This window comes from Macaca mulatta, chromosome 17 (assembly GCF_049350105.2).
Source record: "Macaca mulatta isolate MMU2019108-1 chromosome 17, T2T-MMU8v2.0, whole genome shotgun sequence".
NCBI classification, from domain to species: Eukaryota; Metazoa; Chordata; class Mammalia; order Primates; family Cercopithecidae; genus Macaca; species Macaca mulatta.
Window position 1 is genome coordinate 5,052,459 of NC_133422.1, and position 23,279 is coordinate 5,075,737.

Here is a 23,279-nt window from a genome sequence, read left to right on the forward strand (position 1 = left end):
CCCAGCTACTCGGGAGGCTGAGGCAGGAGAACGGCGTGAACCTGGGAGGTGGAGCTTGCAGTGAGCTGAGATCGCGCCACTGCACTCCAGCCTGGGTGACAGAGCGAGACTCTGTCTCAAAAATAAATAAATAAATAAGATTAAAAAAATTGTAACATGCTCAAGGTAATATATTTAGTAATGCTATTTGTCCATTTGACTCTTAAATCAGTGGTTTTAAAAAAAATTTCCTAGCCAGGCATAGTGGCTTACACCTGTAATCCCAGCACTTTTGGGAGGTTGAGGCTAGCAGTTCACCTGAGGTCAGGAGTTCAAGACCAGCCCCTGCCCAGCATGGCAAAACCCTGTCTCTACTAAAAATACAAAAAATTAGCCGGGTGTGGTGGCGGGCACCTGTAATCCTAGCTACTCGGGAGGCTGAGGCAGTAGAATTGTTTGAACTCGGGAGGAGGAGGTTGCAGTGAGCCGTGATTGCACCACTGCGCTCCAGCCTGGGTGACAAGAACAAAACTCTGTCTCAAAAAAAAAAAAAAAAAAATTCCTAAGGATGCCTAGAACATAGGCTCAATCTATGAATGAATTTGTTGATACTCTATTCTCCATGTTGGTGCAATCTCACATTTGGTCTTTAGTTAAAACATTCAAGTAATAGGTCATGTGCGTGAGTTTATTTTGTTACAGTAGTCAAATACACATTACGCAAATTACCTTTTAACCATTTTTTTTTCTTGGAAAGGTAATTATATTTTTTCCTTTTAAGTGTTCTTAAGCATACAGTTTAGTCAGTTTAGTGGTATGTGATAATTCTGTTTAACTTTTTTTTTTTTTTTTTTTGAGACGGAGTCGCACTCTGTCACCCAGACTGGAGTGCAGTGACATGATCTCGGCTCACTGCAACCTCCGCCTCCCAGGTTCAAGGGATTCTCCTGCTTCAGCCTCCCGAGTAGCTGGGACTACAGGCGTGTGCCACCACGCTGACTCATTTTTTGTATTTTCAGTACAGATGAGATTTCACCATGTTAGCCAGGATAGTCTCGATTTCCTGACCTTGTGATGCACCTGCCTTGGCCTCCCAAAATGCTGGGATTACAGGCATGAGCCACTACACCCGGCCCTTTTTTTTTTTTTTTTTTTTTTAAATACAAACTCTAACTCTGTCACCCAGGCTGGAGTACGGTGGCGCAACCTCAGACTCCCAGGCTCAAGAGATCCTCCCACCTTAGACTCCAGAGTACCTGGGACTATAGGCGTATACCACCACACCTGTCTAATTTTTGTTTTGTAGTGATGTGAGGTCTTGCTATGTTGCCAGGACTGGTCTCAAACTCTTGGGCTCAAGCCATCTTCCCACCTTGGCCTTCCAAAGCACTGGGATTATAGGCGTCAACCACTGTGCCTGGCCTGTGTTTAACTTTTTAAGGAACTGCCAAACTGATTTCCACAATGGTTGTATATACCATTTTACTTTCCCACCAGCAATATACTACAGTTCTCATTTCTGTACACCCTTACCAACACTTATTTTTTGTTGTTCTTTTTTTTATGGTAGCCATTCTAATGAGTGTGAAATGGAATATCATTATGGTGTGGTCTGTATTTTCCTAATGACTGATAATGTGCGTAATTTATGTGCTTATCAGCCATTTATGTGTCTTTGATGAAGTCAAGTTTTTTGTTCATTTCTGAATTGAATCATTTACTTTGTTGCTATTGGGTTGTAGCAATTCTTTGTATATTTTGGATATTAAATTTTTGTCTATATGACTTAAAATTATTTTCTCCCATTTGTAGGTTGTCTTTTCACTCTCTTGATAATGTCCTTTGATCCACAAAAATTTTTAATTTTATGAAGTCCAGTTTATTGTTTATTTTGTTGCTTGTGCTTTTGGTGTCATAATTCAAGATATGATTGCCAAATCTAACATCACGATGCCTTTTCCCTATGTTTTCTTATTTATTTATTTATTTATTTATTTATTTTATTTATTTTTTTTGAAACGGAGTCTTGCTGTGCTGCCCAGGCTGCAGTGCGGTGGTGTGATCTCGACTCACTGCAAGCTCCGCCTCTCGGGTTTACGCCATTGTCCTGCCTCAGCCTCCTTCGTAGCTGGGACTACAGGTGCCCGCCACCACACCCGGCTAATTTTTTGTATTTTTAGTAGAGATGGGGTTTCGCTGTGTTAGCCAGGATGGTCTCGATCTCCTGACCTTGTGATCCGCCTGCCTTGGGCTCCCAAAGTGCTGGGATTATAGGCATGAGCCACCGTGCCCGGCCTGTTCTCTTTTAAGAGTTTTATAGTTCTTACATTTAGGTCTTTGATCCATCTTTTTAGTTAATTTTTGTTTATGGTATAAGGTAAGGATCCAGCTTCATCCTTTTGAATTGGATATCCTGTTTTCCAGGCACTATTTGTTGAAAAGATTGTCCTTTCCCCCACTGAATGTTCTTGGCACCCTTGTCCAAAATGAGCTCACCGTATATGTGAAGGATTATTTCTGGGATTTTTGTTTTATTCTATTGTTCTGTATGTCTTTCCTGATGCTAGTACCATGCTGTTTTGATTACTGTTGTTTTGTAGTAAGTTTTAAAATCAGAATGTGTGAGTCCTACAACTTTGTTTCTTTTCAAGATTGTCTCTCAGGGTCTCTTAAGATTTCATGTGACTTTCAGGATGGACTTTCAATTTTCACAAAAAAATGTCATTGAGATTTTGTTAGGGATTGCATTGAGTTGTAGATCACTTTGTGTAGTATTGAAATATTAACAATAATAAGTTTTCCAATCTATGCCCATAGGATGTCTTCTCGTTTATTCATGTCTTTAATTTCTTTCAGTAATTTCATATACAAGTCTTTCGCTTCCTTTGTTTATTCTTATTTTATTTCTTTTGATGCTATTGTAAAAGGGATTGTTTCCTTAATTTTATTTTGGAATTATTCATTATTACTGTGTAGAAACACACCTTATTTTTATATGTTGATTTTTGTAGCCTTTTTTGTTGAATGCATTTATTAGCTTTACTATTATTTTATGGCATCTTTAGGGTTTTCTACATGTAAGATCATGTCATCTGCAAATAAAATATTTTATTTCCTACCAAAAGATGATTTTACTTCTTCCTTTCCAATTTGAATGCCTTATTTCTTTTTCTTGTCTAATTGCTTTGGCTAGAACTTTGATTACTGTGTTGCACAGAAGTAGCAAAAGCAGGTATGTCTTGTTCCTAATGTTACAAGAAAAGCTTTCAGTCTTCACCATTGAGTATCATGTTCTCTATGGGTTTTTCCATATAGGGTCTTTATTATGGTGAGGTAGTTGTCTTCTAGTTTAAGTGGTTTTATCATGAAAATGTGTTGAATTATGTCAGGTCCTTTTTCTGCATCAATTGAGACAACCACTTGCGTTTTTTGCTTTTTTTCTGTTAATGTGGTGTGTTACATCAATCACATGTTGATGTTTGTATGTTGAACTATTCTTGCTTTCCAGGAATAAATCCCCCTCGGTCATGGTGTATAATTCTCTTACTATACTGTTGAATTTGGTTTGTTAGTTCATCTGAGGACTTTCTATCAATAGTTATAAATGATACTGGTCTACAGTTTTCTTTGGTGTCTTTGTGTGATTTTGGCATTGGTAGTTTTGGCCTCACATTCATGCCTCTTCAAGTATTTTGGAAGAGTTTAAGGAGGATTGGTGTTGATTATTACATGTTTGGTACAATTTACCAGTAAAGCTATCTGGTCCAAGGCTAAATTTTGTTGGGAGGTTTTTTGATTACTGATTCTATCTCGTTAGTCTTAAGTCTGTACAGATTTTTTAATACTTTTATGAGTCAGTTGTGATAGGTTATGTGTTTCTGGGAATTTGTCCATTTCACCTAGGTTATATAGTTTATGTACAGTTGTTCATAATAGTCTTTTAATCTTCTTTATTTCTGTAAAATTGATAGTAATGTACCCAATTTATTTCTGATTATAGTAATTTGTTTTTTCTTTTCTTTCTTTTTTTTTTTGAGGTGGAGTCTCGCTCTGTCACCCAGGCTGGAGTGCAGTGGCACGATCTCGGCTCACTGGAACCTCTGTCTCCCGGGTTCAGGTGATTCTCCTGCCTTAGCCTCCTGAGTAACTGGGACTACAGGCACCTGCCACCATGCCCAGCTATTTTTTTTTTTTTTTTTTTGGTATTTTTAGTAGAGACGGGGTTTCACTGTGTTAGCCAGGATGGTCTCGATCTCCTGACCTTGTCATCCGTCTGCCTCGGCTTCCCAAAGTGCTGGGATTACAGGTGTGAGCCATCACACATGACCTGATTCTCTTTTCTTTTTCTTTTTTTATTATTATTATACTTTAAGTTCTAGGGTTCATGTGCACAACATGCAGGTTTGTTACATATGTATACATGTGCCATATTGGTGTGTGCACCCATTAACTCATCATTTACATTAGGTATATCTCCTAATGCTATCCCTCCCCCCTCACCCCTCCCCTGATTCTCTTTTCTTAGTGTGACTATACGTTTGTTAATTCTAATCTTGAAGACAAACTTTGGCTTTCGTTTTTCTCTGTTGTGTATTTATCTCCTCTCTCATCTTTATTTCCTTCCTTCTGCTTTGAGTTTAGTTTGGTCTTTTTCTAGTTACTTATGGTATATAGTTAGGTTGTTCATTTGCAAGCTCCTTTTTAAATGTGAGTATTTACAGCTATAAATTTCCCTCAGCATTGCTTTCATGGCATCCCATAAATTTTGTGTTCTTGCTGCATTTGTCCCAGATAATTTCCTAATTTCCTTTGTGATTTATTCTTTGACCTGTTGGGATTTAGGAGTATATTGTTTAATTTTTACATGTTCATTAATCTTCTGGGTTTTTTTTTTCTGGTATTTCTAGGTCATTCCATTGTAGTCAGAAAAGATACCTTGAAGGATTTCAGTCTTTAAGTTTATTAAGACTTACTAATAAATGTTAATGAACATTAAACATTAGTCAGCATGGTCTAACATATGTTCTGTCTCAAAATGTTACATGCACACTGGAGGAAAATGTTTATCCTCATGTTGTTGGGTATAGTGTTCTAAATATGTCTGTTGGGTCCCATCAGTCTATAGTGTTGCCCAAGTAATTTATTGCTTTATTGATTCTGCACTGGTTGTTTTATCCATTATTGAAAGGGGGATATTGGAGTCTCTAATGATTATTGTAGACATGTCTGTTTTTCCCTTTAATTCTGCAGGTATTTGCTTTATATGTTTTGGGGTTCTAGTGTTGGTACATATATGCTTAAAATTGTTACATTAAAGTCTATTTTGCCTAAAATTAGTAGAGCCACTCCAGCTTTTTAAATTATCGACATGTATTATCTTTTTCCATCCTTTCATTTTCAACCTCTCTCTGTCTTTAGACCTAAAGTGAAATTTTTGTGGCTGCATATAGTTGGGTCATATTTTTTATCCATTCTTCAGATTTGTGCCTTTGCATTGGAGTTTAATTTATTTATACTTAAAATACTGATAAGGAAGGATTTTTGCCATTTGGTTTGTTTTCTGTATGTTTTATGGCTTTATTTGTTGTTGCTTATTTCCTTCATTGCTGCCTTTCTTTGTGTTTACTTAATTTTTTCTTTTGTAGTCACAAATTTTGATTCCCTTCTCAATTCTTTTTGTGCATATTCTGTAAATAGTTTCTGTGGTTACCCATCAGGATTACATATGACATCCTGAAGTTATAACAATCTGTTTTGAGTAGACAGCTTAACTTTAGTTGCATGTAAAACCTCTACTGCTTTACGTATCTGCTCCCCTTTATTTTTTCGATGTCACAAATTACATTCCTCTATATTGTATACCCATTAAGATAGATTGATATTTTGCATATTTGTCCTTTAAATTCTGTAGAAAATAAAAAGTAGAATTATAAATAAAAATTACACTAATATTGGTTTTTATGTTTGCCCATGTATTTACCTTTACCAGAGATGTTTTTATCATTGTATGGGCTTTGAGTTACTGTGTAGCCTTCTTTCACATTAACATGAAGGACTTTCATTAGTATTTCTTATAGGGAAAGTCTACTGGTAATGAACTCCTCCAGCTTTCGTTTATCTGGGGATGTTTTAATTTCTCCTTCACTTTTGAAGAATACTTTGACAGCTTTTTTTCTTTTGGTGCTTTTAATATACATTGCCTTTGGACCTCCAAGGTTTCTGCTGAGAAGTTGGCTGATAATCTTATTGAGGATCCCTTGTACTGGACAAATTGCATTGTTCTTGCTGCTTGCAGGATTCTCTTTGTCCTTCAGCAGTTGGTGTTCCTTGAGCTTATAGATTTATAGATTCATGTCTCATCAAATTTTGGAAGGTTTTTTGCCATTATTTCTTCAAATAATTTCTGTCTCTCTCTTTTACTGTGATTCCTATAATATATACATTAGTCTGCTTGATAGTGACCCACAAGTACCTTAGACTTTGTTCACTTCTCTTCATTGTTGTTTTTATTTTTTTCAGGCTTCATTATCTTAATTGTCCTATATTCAAGTTGGCTCATGCTTTCCTTCTGCCTGTCCAAATCTGCAGTAGAACCTTTGGTGGATTTTTAAAGTTACAATTACTGCAGGGTTTTCAATACAATCTGTAGAATTTCTGTTTGGCTATTTTATATAATTTCTCTATGTTGATATTATCATTTTGTCCCCTAGATCATTTTTCTGATTATTCTGTAGTTTTGTTTTGTTTTGTTTTGTTTTTTTGTGAGACGGAGTCTTGCTCTGTCCCCCAGGCTGGAGTGCAGTGGCGCAATCTCAGCTCACTGCAAGCTCCGCCTCCTGGGTTTACGCCATTCTCCTGCCTCAGCCTCCCGAGTAGCTGGGACTACAGGCGCCTGCTACCTCGCCCGGCTAGTTTTTTGTATTTTTTTTTAGTAGAGATGGGGTTTCACCGTGTTAGCCAGGATAGTCTCGATCTCCTGACCTCGTGATCTGCCCGTCTCGGCCTCCCAAAGTGCTGGGATTACAGGCTTGAGCCACCACGCCCGGCCCTGTAGTTCTTTATCTATGTTTTCCTTTAGCTCTTTAGGCATATTGAAGACAGTTGTTTTAAGCCTGTCTATTGAGTCCAGTGCCTGCGCTGCTTTGAGAACTGTTTTTACTATTCTGTTTTCTTCCTTTGAATGAGCATGTTTTTCTATTCCTTTGTGTGCCTTGTGGTATTTTTGTTGAAACTGGGCATTTGAGAAAATAGCCACCTTCCCCAGTCTTTGCAGCTGGCTCTTAATGTAACAGTCCTTCACTGAGTGGTTGTGTGTGCCCTGAGCCTTGAGATCAGCCTGAGGTCAGGCTTAAGATCTTCTCAGATGTTTTCTGAGCATGCATCTTGCCTGGGCCTCAGTGTGGCGTGGCTTTTTCAATTCCCCTGTATGTACAACTGCTTTTATATGTCTTAATGTCCTAAAGAGTCTGAGCTCAGATTCTTCTCCTGGCCTTAGATGGTCTATTGTATGTCTCTACTTATGATCTCCTGCCTTCTACAAAATTTGCTTTTCTCTAATTAGCTGTAATACATTTTAGCTGTAATACATTTCAGTTCAATTTAATACCTCACTTACCATGTTATATGTTAATTTTATCAACAAGTATAAGTACCCTTTCAGATACAGTTCAGTTACTGTGTGCCTCATTTAACCATATTATGTAAAATTCATCAACTACTGAACTTACTCTTCAAGATACTATAGATCTGCTTTTCTGTAAATATTTATGAAATACTGCAAAATAACTCTGGAATCTTAAATGAAGGAAAAAGAACCTGTGTGAAGAATTTGCAAGAACTACTGATGATTATCTATCAAATTTAATAAAGGCTAAAAGCTACATTGAAGAGAAAAAAAATAATTTGAATGCAGCTATGAACATAGCAAGAGCATTACAATTATCACCTTCTCTGAGAACGTACTGTGACCTGAAGCAGGTAATTTAATAGTTTACAATGTGAGTTATGTCTGTGGTAGCTTATTTTACATGCTTTGGAATATATTTAAGACAAGAATTTGTTTTTCAGATTATCCTAACCTATATTATTGTTTAGAATTCTAAATTGATGACAATATAGGTTAGGATAATCTAAGTTATAATAAGATAATGTTTGAAATCTAAGACAAACATTGTAAAATTTATATGGCCTTTTGTTATTTTTGACTAGTTAGGGAAATAGTGCAGTTAAGTCTTTGTAACACTTGATCTGAGAGCAAGTAAGGTGACATTGAGGTTAAAGTTTAGGTTTCGAGGACACCTGAATAAAAAAATGAGGACAAATAAGGGTAGCAAACTGAATGGGACTCTGTTTTGTTCACATTAACAATTTAGGTATGGCTGTCAACTCTTAACTTTAAAATTTAATTCAGAATCCTAGTCAACTTTCTCTTCCCATTCCATCCCAAAATGTGCAAGTCAAGAGACAGCTTCAGCCATCTCCTATCATCTAATCATGTGCCTAAGGGGCAAAATTGGGCAAAAAACCAAAAAATGTTTCTGATAGTTTGACAGGACAAGAGTAATCACAGGTATTTGCTGAGTTCTGCCTCACTCCATAAGGGCACAGATCTTGGCTGTAGTCACCTTTGACTCTTCAGAATCTCACTCCCCATGGATAACCAGATGTATAGAAGAGACGCCATTAGTTTACCCGCCTCCAAAGTCTCTAACGGTAAATGAAAGGATTTGCCATGACCCTACTTGGCTAGATGTCCCAGGCTTTAGTTCCAAAACAATAGTAGTCGTTTCCTGTGAATTACACGTGTGACACTAGAAAAAAGTGATAACATTTGGTCTTTATCCTAGTTAATCTAGTTAAGAAAATAGGGCAAAAAAGGAGAAAACACTTGAAGATAGCAATGCAGTTGCAAAATGAATCTGATCAGTTTTCTCTGATCATGTAACTCTGACTTATTTCTTAGTGTCTATTGTTACCTTTTATACATATCTCCAAAATGCATAAACACTTATTTGTATCCCTTTGAGTGTCCCAAATTGGGCCTGAATGCATTATTAATGAAATACCTAAAAGATACAATTTTACTTCTAAAATCTTACTGTTCAGCAATATTTGTGACAAGATTCACACATGAATGATTTTTTTTTTTTTAATTCTAGATTATCCGGACTTTGAAGTTAACATCAGATAGTGAATTAGCACAAGTTAGTTCTCCAAAACTAAGGAACCCTCCCAGGTGAGTAAGTCGTGGTTCAGGAGACAATAACAAGTATAAAGATGTGCTAGAACTTAAATGTATTAAAATAGCAAGTAATAATAAATTGAAATTTTGGGTCACAAATGTTTACCAAGTTAGCAACCAAATTAAGTATAGTCTGTGCTAATTTAGAAAGTTATTTAAATGTTTCCTTTTCAATTCATTAATGTCAGCAACTGATTTTTGTTTAGAGAACTTAGTAAATTTGTATTAGGACATTTATGTATATGTTAATGTTTTATTATAGGTTGAGTGTGAATTGCAGTGAGATCATCTGTATGTTCAACAATATGGGAAAGATTGAATTTGGGGACTCGGCAAAGTAAGTATAAGCATGGTAACATGCCATTAATGTCTGATAGTACCTACATTATCTAAGAGACAGAAAAATTGATGTTTAGTGTAATTCAAAAGCTGAAAAATAAAGGACAAAATAGTTCCTATAGTTAAATTCTATGTATAATATTTTTTAAAAGGCCAAGAAGGTATCAGTATTCAGCAATATACATGTCAAAGTTATCTTTGAGATTGATTTAGTCAGCAAGCACTGAACACTGCTAGGCACTAACTAACACCCTAGATACTGAGATAAATGTCAAAGAAATTACAATAAGTAGAGGAAGAAGGACATGTAAACAATAAAATGCATAATTGCTAGGGTAGTGTATGCAGAATTTACTTGTGGTGGAAAGCAAAGGAATGATCAGTTCTTCCTGGGGTAACAGGACTTGGAAAGGTATTTTCTTTTCCCATATCTATTAAAATTAAGTAGCAAGTAGAAAGGAGGAGAAAAAGGAAGTAGGCATCTTATGGGCAGTGAATATATGGGCAGTGAAATAGCATGCTAGGTTCGGGGAATGGTGTATATAATTCCATTCTCTATGTCCCCAAGGATACATAGATTCTAAGTCCTAAAGACTTTGTATGCTGTCTAATGATGTTTGAACCTTATGATCCATGCTGTCCAATGTGGTGGCTATTTAAATTTAAACATAAATTAATTAAAACGAAATAGAATTAAAATCCAGTTCCTCAGTTCCATTAGCCCACATTTCAAGTGCTCAGTAGCCACATACCGTTAGTGACTACCTGTCTTATTCTATTTGTGCTACTATAACAAAGTTTAAAAAGAACAGATGTTGTTTATTATTCTGTAATTTATAAAGAACAGGTGTTTATTTGCTTGCAGTCCTGGCGGCTGAGAAGCCCAAGATCAGAGTGCTGGCAGCTTTGGTTTTGGTGAGGGCTCTGATCTCTGCTTTAAGATAGCACCTTGAATGCTGTGCCCGCACGTGGCAGAAAGCATGGAAGAGGGAAAAGGGACAAATAACTGTCCTCCCACGGTGGAAGAGCAGAAGAGCGAAGAAGGGCCTAAGCTAGTTCTGTCCAGACTTGTTGTAAAGCACAAATCCATTCCTGAGGGCACAGCCCTCATTACTTGATTATTAATTTCCCCAAAGGCCCCACCTCTTAATATCACCACAATGGGAATTAAGTTTCAACATGAATTTTGAAACATTTGGACCAAAGCACTGCTATATTAGACAGTGCGGCCTCTTTCCATTATCACTAAAAGTTCTGTTGTACAGTACAGTTCTAGGCAGTAGAAAGCCACTAAAAGGTTTTAAGCATGAAAGTAAAAATAATTAGATTACATTTTTTAAGCATAATTCTGGTGGCCATTTGGGGGATTATTTGGGGTAAGAGGATGTTAGTGAAGGCTGAAGGATCACTTAGGCCATCATATCGGTAGACTCAGCAAATCATGAGAACTAAAACTTAGCTAATAGTACTGGATAGGGACTGAGAATAGATATGACAAATGCAAAATAGGGAAAATTAATAAAACTTAGTAATGTTTGAATGTGAGGCATGAGGAAAAGGGAAGCATCATCAATGGTTTGTTTACAGGGCTCGCTTTGGTGACTAAGTCGGTGGATTGTGGTATTATTCATCAAGATTAGGAATACAGGAAGAAAAGTAAGTTGGGAGGGGGAAGATAGTATGTTGAGTACTTACTGTTTACCAGCTTTCTGGGGAGAAATATGTACAGCTTAATTGTATATGAATGCTGAAACTTAGGAGAACTTGGACTTGATTCTGTCTGGGTTTAGGGGTAATGAGAATATAGATGTAGAAACCCCCCATAAAGAAGTAAGTTGCTTCATTGTAGGTGGATTGTTTCCAATGGAAATGGTCTCCCGAGAGAAGCGTCACATCTGTTACCTTAGGGAACAAATTAGTCTGGCTCACAGTATTACCATTTCAGAAGCACATAGGATGATGTATACTCTAAGCCAGGTAAATTCATACAAGCCGAGGTCACAGAACTGATGTGTAGTCAAAATGCCAGTTCGTTAACTTAATGGGTAAATACAATTGTAAACAGGGACTAGAACTGAGGAGCTAACTTGTCAGAAGTTACTTTTTTTGTAATCATTTTTGATTAAAGGGAATAAAATTAATCAAATAGCTTAATAGAATTAGGCTGAGATAGCTGATGAGATTCCTCTCCATCAGAGGGAAGACTTTGCCAGAGGAAGTGGAATACCAGTCCTTCGGCTCAGTCATATTTCTCCATGCTTGGGAGAGCCCTGCCCCAGATTTACTTTTATAACTTGACTTTATGCTTACATGGATAACCAACAACCTTTGCAATCAATATGTTCTTCTTGACATTTTTACAACTTGAATATGGTTACAATCAAGCATTTCTAAGACACTAAAAACTACTCTGCCTCTTCAAGAATCTGTACTGATCTTCTGCTTTACATTTAACTCTGAGAGCTGCCTTTTAAATTCTTTCTTAGTTTTTAGGGAAAGTATTACTGTAACCTGCATGTACTGATTACAAATGATAGTTAAACTATGGGTTTGCACAGTAAGAGCAGGTATTCAAACAGGTCAAGGACAGTACCCTGGAAGGATACTAAAATTTAAAGCAGGGAAAGGGTAATCTGTAAAAGAACTTGAGACAGAGCAGACAGAAGTTGAAGGGGAACAGAAGTGGTGTCGTACAAGTCAAAGCAGAGGTTTATGACACTGGAGCTGATTAATAATGTTGAATGTCTCAGGTCTAATAAAAGTTATGAAAAGAGATATTTAGATTGCAAGGTTGTGTACATATATATGACTCTCAGGTATTTGGACTTCAACATATATCAATTTTACTTAGTTAAATGTATGTCCTCTGTTGGAAGAGGCAGATAAACATGTATCATTGCTAAGCCCAACTGGCTTTGTTGGTTGTTATTTCCACAGTGCCTTGTTAAACAGTGATCTGTGAATAAGCTAAATCCATCATGGAATAGCTAAAATATAAACTTCATGAAACCCAATCTTATCTCATTGTAAAATTTCTATACTTGTAGATTTGATAGCCTAAAAACCATCTGGGTATGTGGAGAAAATAGAAAAATATGGAGTAGAATGGATAAATAACTGGCAGTGGGTTAGTGGCTATTGAATAATCATGCCCAAAAGATTCAGATTAATGGCCATGGTGGAAGTTTCTAGTGACTTATGGTTGTACCATATACCTCTGTATTCATAAGCTTATGTCTCTGCATTTTTAAACAGATGTTATCCCCAAGAAAATGAAATTAGACAGAATATTCAAAAGAAATATAATAACAAAAAGGGACTTTCTTGTTATGATACATACCCACCACTAGAAAAGAAAAAGGTTGACATGTCTGTCGTAACCAATGAAGCACCACCACCTCCTTTGCAACCTGAGACAAATGATGTACATTTAGAAGCAAAAATCTTCCAGCCACAGAAAGACGTTGTTGCAACAGCATCCTCTAAAACCATTGCTGTGTTACCTCAGATGGGATCTAGCCCTGATGTGATAATTGAAGAAATTATTGAAGATAACATGGAAAGTAAGTAAAAATGCAAAAGCAGGAGGGAAACATCTTGTATCTGTAATTAGACACAGTTGGTACCTTTTTCGACCATGCATTTAACGAAACATAATTGCTGTTATAATCTTTTTTTTCTCTTTTTTTTTTTGAAATGGAGTCTCACTCTGTTGCCCAGGCTGGAGTACAGTGACTGGATCTCGGCTCACTGCAAGCTCCGCGTCCCAAGTTTACGCCATTCTCCTGCCTCAGCCTCCCGAGTAGCTGGGATTACAGGCGCCCGCCACCTTGCCCGGCTAGTTTTTTTGTATTTTTTTAGTAGAGATGGGGTTTCACTGTGTTAGCCAGGATGGTCTCGATCTCCTGACCTCGTGATCCGCCCGTCTCGGCCTCCCAAAGTGCTGGGATTACAGGCTTGAGCCACCGCGCCCGGCCTGTTATAATCTTATTCCTCATTATGAGTTAAAACCTGTTCATTCCATGCCCCTCCCCTCACATTTTCCAGAGCTGGATCATTTTTATTTTTGATGCAGTAATATAGCTAACCTCTGAGGTATAAATTAATATCTGGTTTAATTAGGGTATTTTGAGATTTTTTAGTGTTCTCACATATAAGCCTTGTATAAAAGATATAAATAAATGAGAGAGATGTGATTTGTGGACATAGTCTTATTACTTTCTTTGAATTAAGAACATCTTCAATCTTTGTTATGAGATTTAATATAAACTATCATGATTGTAATGTTGTCTATTTTATAACATTTAAATATATCACAGTTGTATTTAATTACATTTCCCATGTCAGTGTTCTTTCCATTAACATGGAGTGAGATACTCTACTATGTAGTTTTATACTGATAGTCTCCTTTAAGACCATTTTTCAAGATCAGCTTTTATTTTCCCCTACCTGTTGTGTATTTTATTGGTTGACTTTCCAGAATTACATTTTTAAAAACACACTTCTTTCCACTGTATTATCATTGTTGTCTCAATTACTTAAGATACCTGTAATAACTTTATTCACTGATACAATGGGTGTTGCCATTCCAGTATTTTGCCAGTTTCAGTACAGGTTTTTAAAAACTAGCATGTCATTGTTAACATTAACATAGTTAGTACAAGTTGTCTTTATTTCTTATTTTGATGAAGCATGCAGCACCGATGATCTTGGGGAGACACCTAGATATCCAAAAAAGCCGCTTCAGAAAAACTCATCTGTTCCTTTTGGATCAAAAGCAGGTACTGTAACAACTGTCTGAGCTTGATGTAGTGGAGTTTACTGTATGTGTAGTAACTCTTACCTCGTGTGAGGTAGTAAGTAAAGTGAATTTCACTGATAACTAAAACATATTACTTTCTAATGTTAAAAGTTTTAATTCTGGGGCCAGACACCATGGCTCACACCTGTAATCGCAGCACTTTGGGAGGCCGAGGCGGGTGGATGATTTGAGCTTAGGAGTTCGAAACCAGCCTGGACGACATGGTGAACCCTGTCTCTACAAAGAAATACAAAAACATAAGTGGGTGTGGTGGTGCGCAGCTGTGGTCTCAGCTATTCAGGAGGCTGAGGTAGGAGGATCACTTGAGCCTGGGAGGCGGAGGTTGCAATGAGCTGAGGTCACACCACTGCACTCCACCCTGGGTAACAGAGTGAGACCTCATCTCGAATGAATGAATAAATGAATGTTTTGACTCTGGCAGAAATATTCCCCCCAACAAAAAAATATTTTTTGAGACAGAGTCTTATTCTGTTTCCCAGGCTGGAATGCAGTGGCATGATCTTGGCTCACTGCAACCTCCTCAGGCTCAAATGATTCTCGTGCCTCAGCCTCCGGAGTAGCTGGGATTATAGGCATGCACCACCACGCTCAGCTAATTTTTGTATTTTTAGTAGAGATGGAGTTTCACCATGTCGGCTAGGCTGGTCTCAAACTCCTGTCCTCAAACGATCCTCCCTCCTTGGCCTTCCAAAGTGCTAGGATTATAAGCGTGAGCCATCGTGCCCAGCTAGGAATATTTCCAAAATTTATGCTTCTCTCAGATATCACCCCAGTTGTATGTATTTGTCTTTTTACCTCACCCTAAATATGGGCATTATTCTTTATATTTTCTATTGGATAGTTAAAATGATGCATTTGTTCAGTTTCTGTCATCTGTCTATACTTGGCTATATTCATTTCTACTCCTCCTAGTCTTTGTTTTTTAAACAGTTTTACCATGTAAACATTTACATCATTCAAAAATTAAATATATATTAAAATATTATGTGAAACTTCCTCCCATCCTACTCCCATTCTATTCAGTGTCTCCATCTCTTCCAGATTTTCCTTATGCATTTACAAATAAACACACACAAATTATTTTTCCAACCTTCTCTCTCCCTCTCTCTCTCTATGTGGACAGCGGGGGTTCTTTTTTATACACAAAATGCAGCATACCACTGTTTTGTTTTTTGCATTCCTTCCTTAACATTATACTTTGGAGATCTTTTCATATTAGTGAAGACACTTGGCTTAAGAAAATTTTCTGACTGTCTTTACCTCTACTTGCCCCACCGAAAAGCCCGCACGTTCCCCTAAATGCTGCTTAGTGCTTCGGCTTTGCCTAAACATTTTTTCACATCTGATTTATAAGACTAACCTGATTTATAAGACTTGGGAGTCAGAGTGGCTATGAGCTGTATTGGTTCTATAGGTAGGGTATAGATGGAAGTGGCTTTTATAGGCTATCCTAGAAACCTAATCATTATCAGTAGGGGTTCTGAGTTCCAAATATGTTCATAAATAAACTGAACTTTTGTAATACAGTAGAGTTACAGCATATACGCAGACTTTAGAATCTTAACTATTACATGGACTATGATTCCACTTATTTAGCATATTTTGCAAGTAATATGAAGTATTTATAGTTCAGGTTACTAAAGAATTCATTGTTGAAAGTGATCCATTTGTTTTATCAATCATTTAGTGCTTGGACTACTTCCTGGGGCCTACGTGCAGTATTCCCAGAGTTCACAATGCCATAAGACACTCTTTTAGAGGCTATTAGCAGTTGTTCAGCTTTTGTGAATTATTTTCTAACTCATGATTTATTAACGTGGTTTAAACATTTTTATCCAGGTTCCGCAGAGCTAGTTTTTGTAAGCCATGTAATAGATCCTTGCCATTTCTACATTCGGAAGTATTCACAAATCAAAGACGCAAAAGTACTGGAGAAGAAGGTGAATGAATTTTGCAATAGGAGTTCACACCTTGATCCTTCAGACATTTTGGAACTAGGTAATGAAATATTAGTCCAAGTTAAAATATCAAATTTATTTAAATATTATAATAACTTGGCCAACCCACATAAGACTTGTTATAATATAGATTTTTACTCTTAAGTTCATTTGTTAGTAAGCATGAAAGTTTTAGGATTATTTAACATAAATTATTTAGGCAAATTAGCTAAGGATTAAGATGGAATGTTGGCGTATTTTTAGAGTGAAATATGTACAGAAACTCCATTACATATTAGGGCGAATTGCTTTTAAAACTACAAAACCTGTAACAGGTTATGTAGCCTGTCCCCTTGTCTCCATGAAGAACTGAGGCTCTAAGATGATTCTTTTTGTGTAACTCCAGTCTCTTGCTCGCCGTTGTGAGTGTTGGGGCTAGCATTGAGCACCTGAGATTCAGGAGACCTGTGGCACCCATTCCCAGTGCCCTACAGAGACTAATAGCAAATTCAGTCAGTCTTTTAATTGTGAGGACATGTGAATTTGCCATGCTTCAGGCTTTTGTTACGAGTATTTTTCTTATAACGTTGTTGACTGAATTTGATTGTACCTTAAAATATGATGAAGCTATGATTCGTTTGTATTAATAGAGTATTTTTCTCATTATGTTAATAGCAGTCAATACCTATGTGTAACTAATACTGAAAGTGTTTTATCTGTCTAGTCTTGATTGATAAGTTGTTTAAAAGTGTGATTCACTCTCAGCTCATCTGTATAGCCTTTCAGGATATCAGAAGAGTAGGATCATCATATACTTTGACAAAAATGAATAGTAATTCTAAAACTTAAAAAATAACATTTATTTTATGCCATGTGAGCTAGGAATATTAGGTTGTTAGTATCTAAGTGGAGGAAAGTGTAGTGCTGAATTTAATTTTTGTGGTTGCAGATAATATGTCTAAAATGTAATACATGCCAAAAATAACTCAGCTGATTTTCAGAAAATGTTCTAAGAAAGCCAAAAGGCTGTGCTTTAAGTTGTTAATGATAATTATGTTGGCAAGGTAAATATAGCTGATTAAAACACTCATATTTTGAGAAATTAGTGATAAGGAAAGAAACGTGAATTGTTGATTTAGGAAAGGAGAGTATCCTCTTGTTCCCTTTTCCTGCCTCTGTACTTCATTATGAAGAACAATAAATGGCTTCAGCAGACTTTTATCCATTGAAAGAAAGAATAGTTTTATAAATATATACAGCAGGTCTTCAAATAACATCTCATTATAATTTTGATGAGAAAAAATCAATTCCTGGTTTGGGCAAATGTCTGTGTTGAGTTTGCACATTCTGCCCGTGTCTGTGTGGGTTTTTTCAGGTACTCTGGTTTCCTTGCACATCCTAAAGATGCACACATTAGGTTAATTGATGTGTCTACATTGTTCCAGTCTGAGTGGCGGGTGGGGGGTGTGGAGGGGAGGAGGGAGAGAGAGAGAGTGTGTGTGTGTTTACCCTGCGACGGAATGGTGTTCTGACCAGAATGGGTTCCTACCTTGTGCCCTGAACTGCCTGAATAAGCTTTAGCCACCCTCGACTCTAGAATAAGCGAGTTGGAGAATGAATAAATACATATATATTATCATAAAATTCATAAAGTATTTGATAACTATACAAATGCATGACAATAAATCATGCAGTACAAAAGCGCTCTGTGAATCCACCTTATTTATGATTGTTTTTGAACTGTGACGCCAGGAGGTACTCCTCACAATTCTCACTTTGCAAGCTGTAATTCTTTGAGTTAACCCACTACCACTATGACTGCCATCACTCACTGATTCACCAAAAATTGAATAAATATCTTTCTTGTTCATCTTTCTTAAATGTACGTGTAGCTCACACTTGTTTCAGTATTTAATATTAGAAGTGTTTGGGGTCTTTATAAGTTTGATGATATTTTTGTGACCAGAAATACATGTGGAAACTTAACTCTTGTTTATATTAATAAGCCTGTGTGGTAAGATTGGTTTTGTTATGCCATTTTGCTTAAAGTCACAGTTTCTAAGAATGTATCAATGACATTAAGTGGGGATTTACTATATTTTAAAACTAAGAATGTTGGTACAGTAGTGTAGCAAAATAAGAGAAGGGTCACTGACAAACTGACGACCAAACGTTTTGGTAGGACTTAAAAGGCTGCCTATAATGTGCTTTTCAACTATTCCTGTTGTTATTAGTGTATACAGAGGAGATTACACAGCATCTCTCTGTATATAATCAGTGATCAGAGTTTACCAGATTATTTCCAAAATACGTAGTTTAAATGGGCTCTAAGACTACCTGAGTTCTCCTGCTACTTCTTCTAAGTAGCCATGTGAGTTGGGCCAGATTAGTTTTTCTTCCTCAGTTTCCTCACTTATATGATGGAAACACTACCTTCGTAGGGCTGTTGTGGGGAGTAAGTGAATTCAGACAAAACAGAACATTTCTGAGCTCATAGTAAGCATTCACCTGTGGGCCTTTTTTTGTTTGTTTGATCTTCTTTTTTCCTGGTTATTAATTTGTAATCCAACTGGTCCCTGCAAAGGTCTTCCTCTACTGCTGAGTCCTTAATTCATCTTCCCTCTTCTCTGAACACCACTGGGTGCCAATTAATTTTGGCATTTCACAAGCTGCCTTTCATTGTTTTACTCTCACTCTCCTTTACAAAGAGAAGACAATTGTTTCTTCTCTCATTACGAACTTCAGTATGTGTTTGTCAGTAAGTGTACATGTGTACATGTACAAGGACAGATGGTATTGCTTGTAAGTACAGTGTAATTGTGGTAATTTGCTTGTCTTATTCCTTTCTTGAGCTTCTTGATGGCAAGACAGTCTCATTCATCTTTGTTCTTATTGCTGATGAAGCAGGTCCTCATTAAGTGACTGCTAACTTAGTATTTGGATGTTTATCTCCCTATTTAGCTTGTTTCTGTATAACAGAAACTATCATAATATGCTGTATTATATCTTCATAGCACTTGAACACAGTGGTATATCATCAGTAAATAAATGAATTAAGACTTTCGTGGTAGAACTAACGTGTCTGTAAACTTACTAAATGTCTTTCTTGATAAATGTTGATAATGATTTGTTTCCCTCATTTAGGTGCAAGAATATTTGTCAACAGTATTAAAAATGGAATGTGGTGTCGAGGAACTATCACAGAATTAATTCCAATAGAGGGTAAAAATACCAGAAAACCTTGTAGCCCAACCAGATTATTTGTCCATGAAGTTGCACTAATACAAATATTCATGGTAGATTTTGGAAATTCTGAAGTCCTGATTGTCACAGGGTATGATATTTTATAATATGTATTCTTGGCCTGCTTAGAAACATTTTGGAGGAAGGTGGAGTCAAAGGATAAAGGAAATTAGAGGTAGAGAGAGTAATTTGTCATTCTTAACTTCCAAGACACGTTTTATTATTTTGCTCCACAGTTGTCTTGATACGTAAAATTTTATCATTTACCAGTATTACTAGATGGAGAGCTTAGAAAAGGAATTCCAAACTTAAGTACTCTTCTTATGTCACTTCTAAGCGGGGAATAATACACAAACTAATTCTTTCAAATAAAATGTTACAGTTAGCTACAGATGATTGAGTTAAATTTTTAATCAGACTTCTGTAATTTCATTAATGTTTTTTAAAGTGTCATGCTGTCTGACTCAGTGTCAGTATTTTAAATGGTTTTCTCTGTCTTCTAGGAAAATAATACAAACTGCTATGTTTCTGTAGTAAGGACCAGTATTAACCATAGCATGATCGCTTAGTGGTTATAGCTTTATAAATAAATAGATTTATATGGGGGGAAGTGTCATCTCCTGTAAGCTCAGATTGAATGAATATATGAAAGTACAAATGTGGCTGAGATTTCATTCTGTGGAGGAAAACAGTATCTCTGCTTATAGAAGCTAAACTAAATCTATATAGTAAGAAAGTGTGAATTTGGAATATAACTTTCTAAAAAGTGTAACTTAAGAAAAATTATACTTAGAAATGCATACCTTCTGTGGGGGAAAACACATTTAAGTTTGAAACTTTACTTTTAATAAATATTACTTGAATTTCTCCTAGAGTTGTTGATACCCATGTGAGACCGGAACACTCTGCTAAACAACATATTGCACTAAATGATTTATGTCTGATTCTAAGGAAATCTGAACCATATATTGAAGGGCTGCTAAAAGACATCCAGCCGTTAGCACAACCATGCTCATTGAAAGACATTGTTCCACAGAATTCAGTAAGTGAGACTTTATTTTTTCCTTCAGAGGCTATTACAATTGTAGCTATGTGTTGCCAATTAGATTGCTAAGTATAGTCTCAGGGAACCACTAATCTTGGTAAATACATAGTGCATATTAAACTATTATTTTTTTTTTTTTTTTTTTTTTTTTTTTTGAGACGGAGTCTCGCTCTGTCGCCCAGGCTGGAGTGCAGTGGCCGGATCTCAGCTCACTGCAAGCTCCGCCTCCCGGGTTCACGCCATTCTCCTGCCTCAGCCTCCCAAGGAGCTGGGACCACAGGCGCCGCCACCTCGCCCGGCTAGTTTTTTGTATTTGTTAATAGAGACGGGGTTTCACCGTGTTAGCCAGGATGGTCTCGATCTCCTGACCTCGTGATCCGCCCGTCTCGGCCTCCCAAAGTGCTGGGATTACAGGCTTGAGCCACCGCGCCCGGCCTAAACTATTATTTCTAATAGAAAAGGAAATGAACTTCAGTTTCCACAATTGAAAATATTTTTAATGGGAAATTGAGTTGAATAAGCATATATTAACATAATGATTGGTTAAGAATCCAAGCAAACCAATAATTTTGGAGTCAACTGTCCAGAGAAATAAGTTTGTGGTGTGGTGTGTGTTTCTCTACAGTATTTTCTTATTTCCATTGCCCTTTATTACTCTATTTAATGGCCATATTGCATTCTGCGTTTTGTATTATTTATGAAAATCTGTTCTCCAGCAAGACTGTAAACTCTTAAGAGACAGAAATTGTAACAATACATGTTAAGCAGTTCTATTCTTACAAGGTCTGTGAGAGCAGGAGTCTGTCTTTGCTCATCGTTGTATTCCCAGCATTTAGCAGATCACCTGCCACATAGAAGGCATTCAACACATATTTGAAATAACAAATAAGTTAATAAAAAAAGGAAACACAGAAGTAATAGCACTGGTGTTTTCTTTAAAATGGTGTTTTGTTTTTAATTTTCTCTTTTTTAACTTCTTGCATTTTTTACACTGAGTGGATTTTACATTTATAATCATAAAAAGTTCAGAAAGCTATTCTCTTTTTTGTTTTTAAGGAATTTCTGGTTTTGATCATGAATTTACTTTCGATATGGTACTTAAATGTTCAAAGATCAAGATAAAAACTTTTTTGGCTGGGTGTGGTGGCCCAAGGCTGTAATTCCAGCACTTTAGGAGGCTGAAGTGGGAGGATTGCTTGGGTTCAGGAGTTTGAGACCAGCCTGGGCAATATGGCGAGACCCTGTCTACCAAAAATACAAAAACTAGCCAGGCATGGTGATACACCATGGAGGCTGATGTGGAAGGATCGCTTGAGCTTGGGAGGCAGAGATTGCATGAGCTGAGATTATGCCACTGCGTACCGGTCTGGGTGACAGAGTAAGACCCTGTCTCAAAAGAAAATTTTTTTGCCCAGTGAGTGGATTTTTTTTTTAAATCACTTAAGTAGCATAAATCTTATGTATTGCTAGTAATGGAAACTGGATTAACTGATGATGATTGTAAATTTTTAAATTTTTTTTAGCCATACCTATATTTTCAAAATTACCTTTTGAATTTTCATCTAAGTGGAAAACAATACTTATTTCTTTCATTTTGAGATCTTTGTTTATAACCTTCATATTCCTATCCAAAAGTAAAACTAAATTCTAAAGTAAAACCTCGAGAATATATTTATAAAGTGAAGGTATATGCACATTGCACATTCATAAAGACTGCCCCTAAGTTTGTGGCCCTGGCTGTTTCTTTTTTTCTTTCTTTTCTTTTTTTCTTTTTTTGACATGGGGTCTTGTTCTGTCACCCAGACTGGAGTGCAGTGGCACGATCTGGGCTCACTGCAACCTCTGCCTCTCGGGTTCAAGCAATCCCCTGCCTCAGCCTCCCGAATAGCTGGGATTAAAGGCACCCGCCACCATGCCCGGCTAATTTTTGTATTTTTTGTAGAGACAGGGTTTCACCATCTTGGCCAGGCTGGTCTTGAACTCCTGCCCACCTCGGGCTTGCAAAGTACCGGGATTACAGGCGTGAGCCACCACACCCGGCCTTCCCTGGCTGTTTCTTAATGTCTGTGGTTGGTTCATTTTGCTCACAGTTGCGTCTGTGGTTGGTACAAAACTAAATCCAGAACATTGTAACATTAGAGACACTTATAATTACTAATTACTATGGAATTTTACTTTTTTGCGCAGAATGAAGGCTGGGAAGAGGAAGCTAAAGTGGAATTTTTGAAAATGGTTAATAACAAGGCTGTTTCAATGAAAGTTTTTAGAGAAGAAGATGGTGTGCTTATTGTAGATCTGCAAAAACCACCACCAAATAAAATAAGCAGTGATATGCCTGTGTCTCTTAGAGATGCACTAGTTTTTATGGAACTAGCCAAGTAAGTAACTTATTAAAACTTAAATATTCTTTGAGATTATAGCTATAAATAAGTAGCAGACTTTGCCTTTAAAAACCATGTCTCTAAAGTAAACCTTAACATACCTGAAGTTAAAAATACTGCTTTAAACTTAGTTCTAAGTACAGTTGTTGTCTGTGAAAACTGGATTCAGATCATTGGATTTAAGAAAATAGGCTGGACAGGGCGGCTCCTAACTGTAATTCTAGCTCTGTGGGAGGCCGAGGAGGGAGGATTCCTTGGGGTCATGAGTTTGAGACCAGCCTGGGCAACATAG

General features: G+C 36.8%; 1 protein-coding gene across 1 annotated transcript in view; it reads left to right on the forward strand.

Annotated features, from left to right (window-relative positions):
* Positions 1-23,279, forward strand: part of RNF17 (ring finger protein 17) — a 112,753-nt gene that overhangs the window by 19,906 nt on the left and 69,568 nt on the right. The window contains exons 7-15 of the mRNA XM_015120755.3: positions 7,785-7,956; positions 9,138-9,214; positions 9,483-9,557; positions 12,815-13,122; positions 14,251-14,340; positions 16,221-16,379; positions 19,463-19,652; positions 20,435-20,603; positions 22,794-22,984. Coding sequence (XP_014976241.2) covers positions 7,785-7,956; positions 9,138-9,214; positions 9,483-9,557; positions 12,815-13,122; positions 14,251-14,340; positions 16,221-16,379; positions 19,463-19,652; positions 20,435-20,603; positions 22,794-22,984 — 1,431 coding nt within the window. The remainder of the gene's footprint in view (positions 1-7,784; positions 7,957-9,137; positions 9,215-9,482; positions 9,558-12,814; positions 13,123-14,250; positions 14,341-16,220; positions 16,380-19,462; positions 19,653-20,434; positions 20,604-22,793; positions 22,985-23,279) is intronic.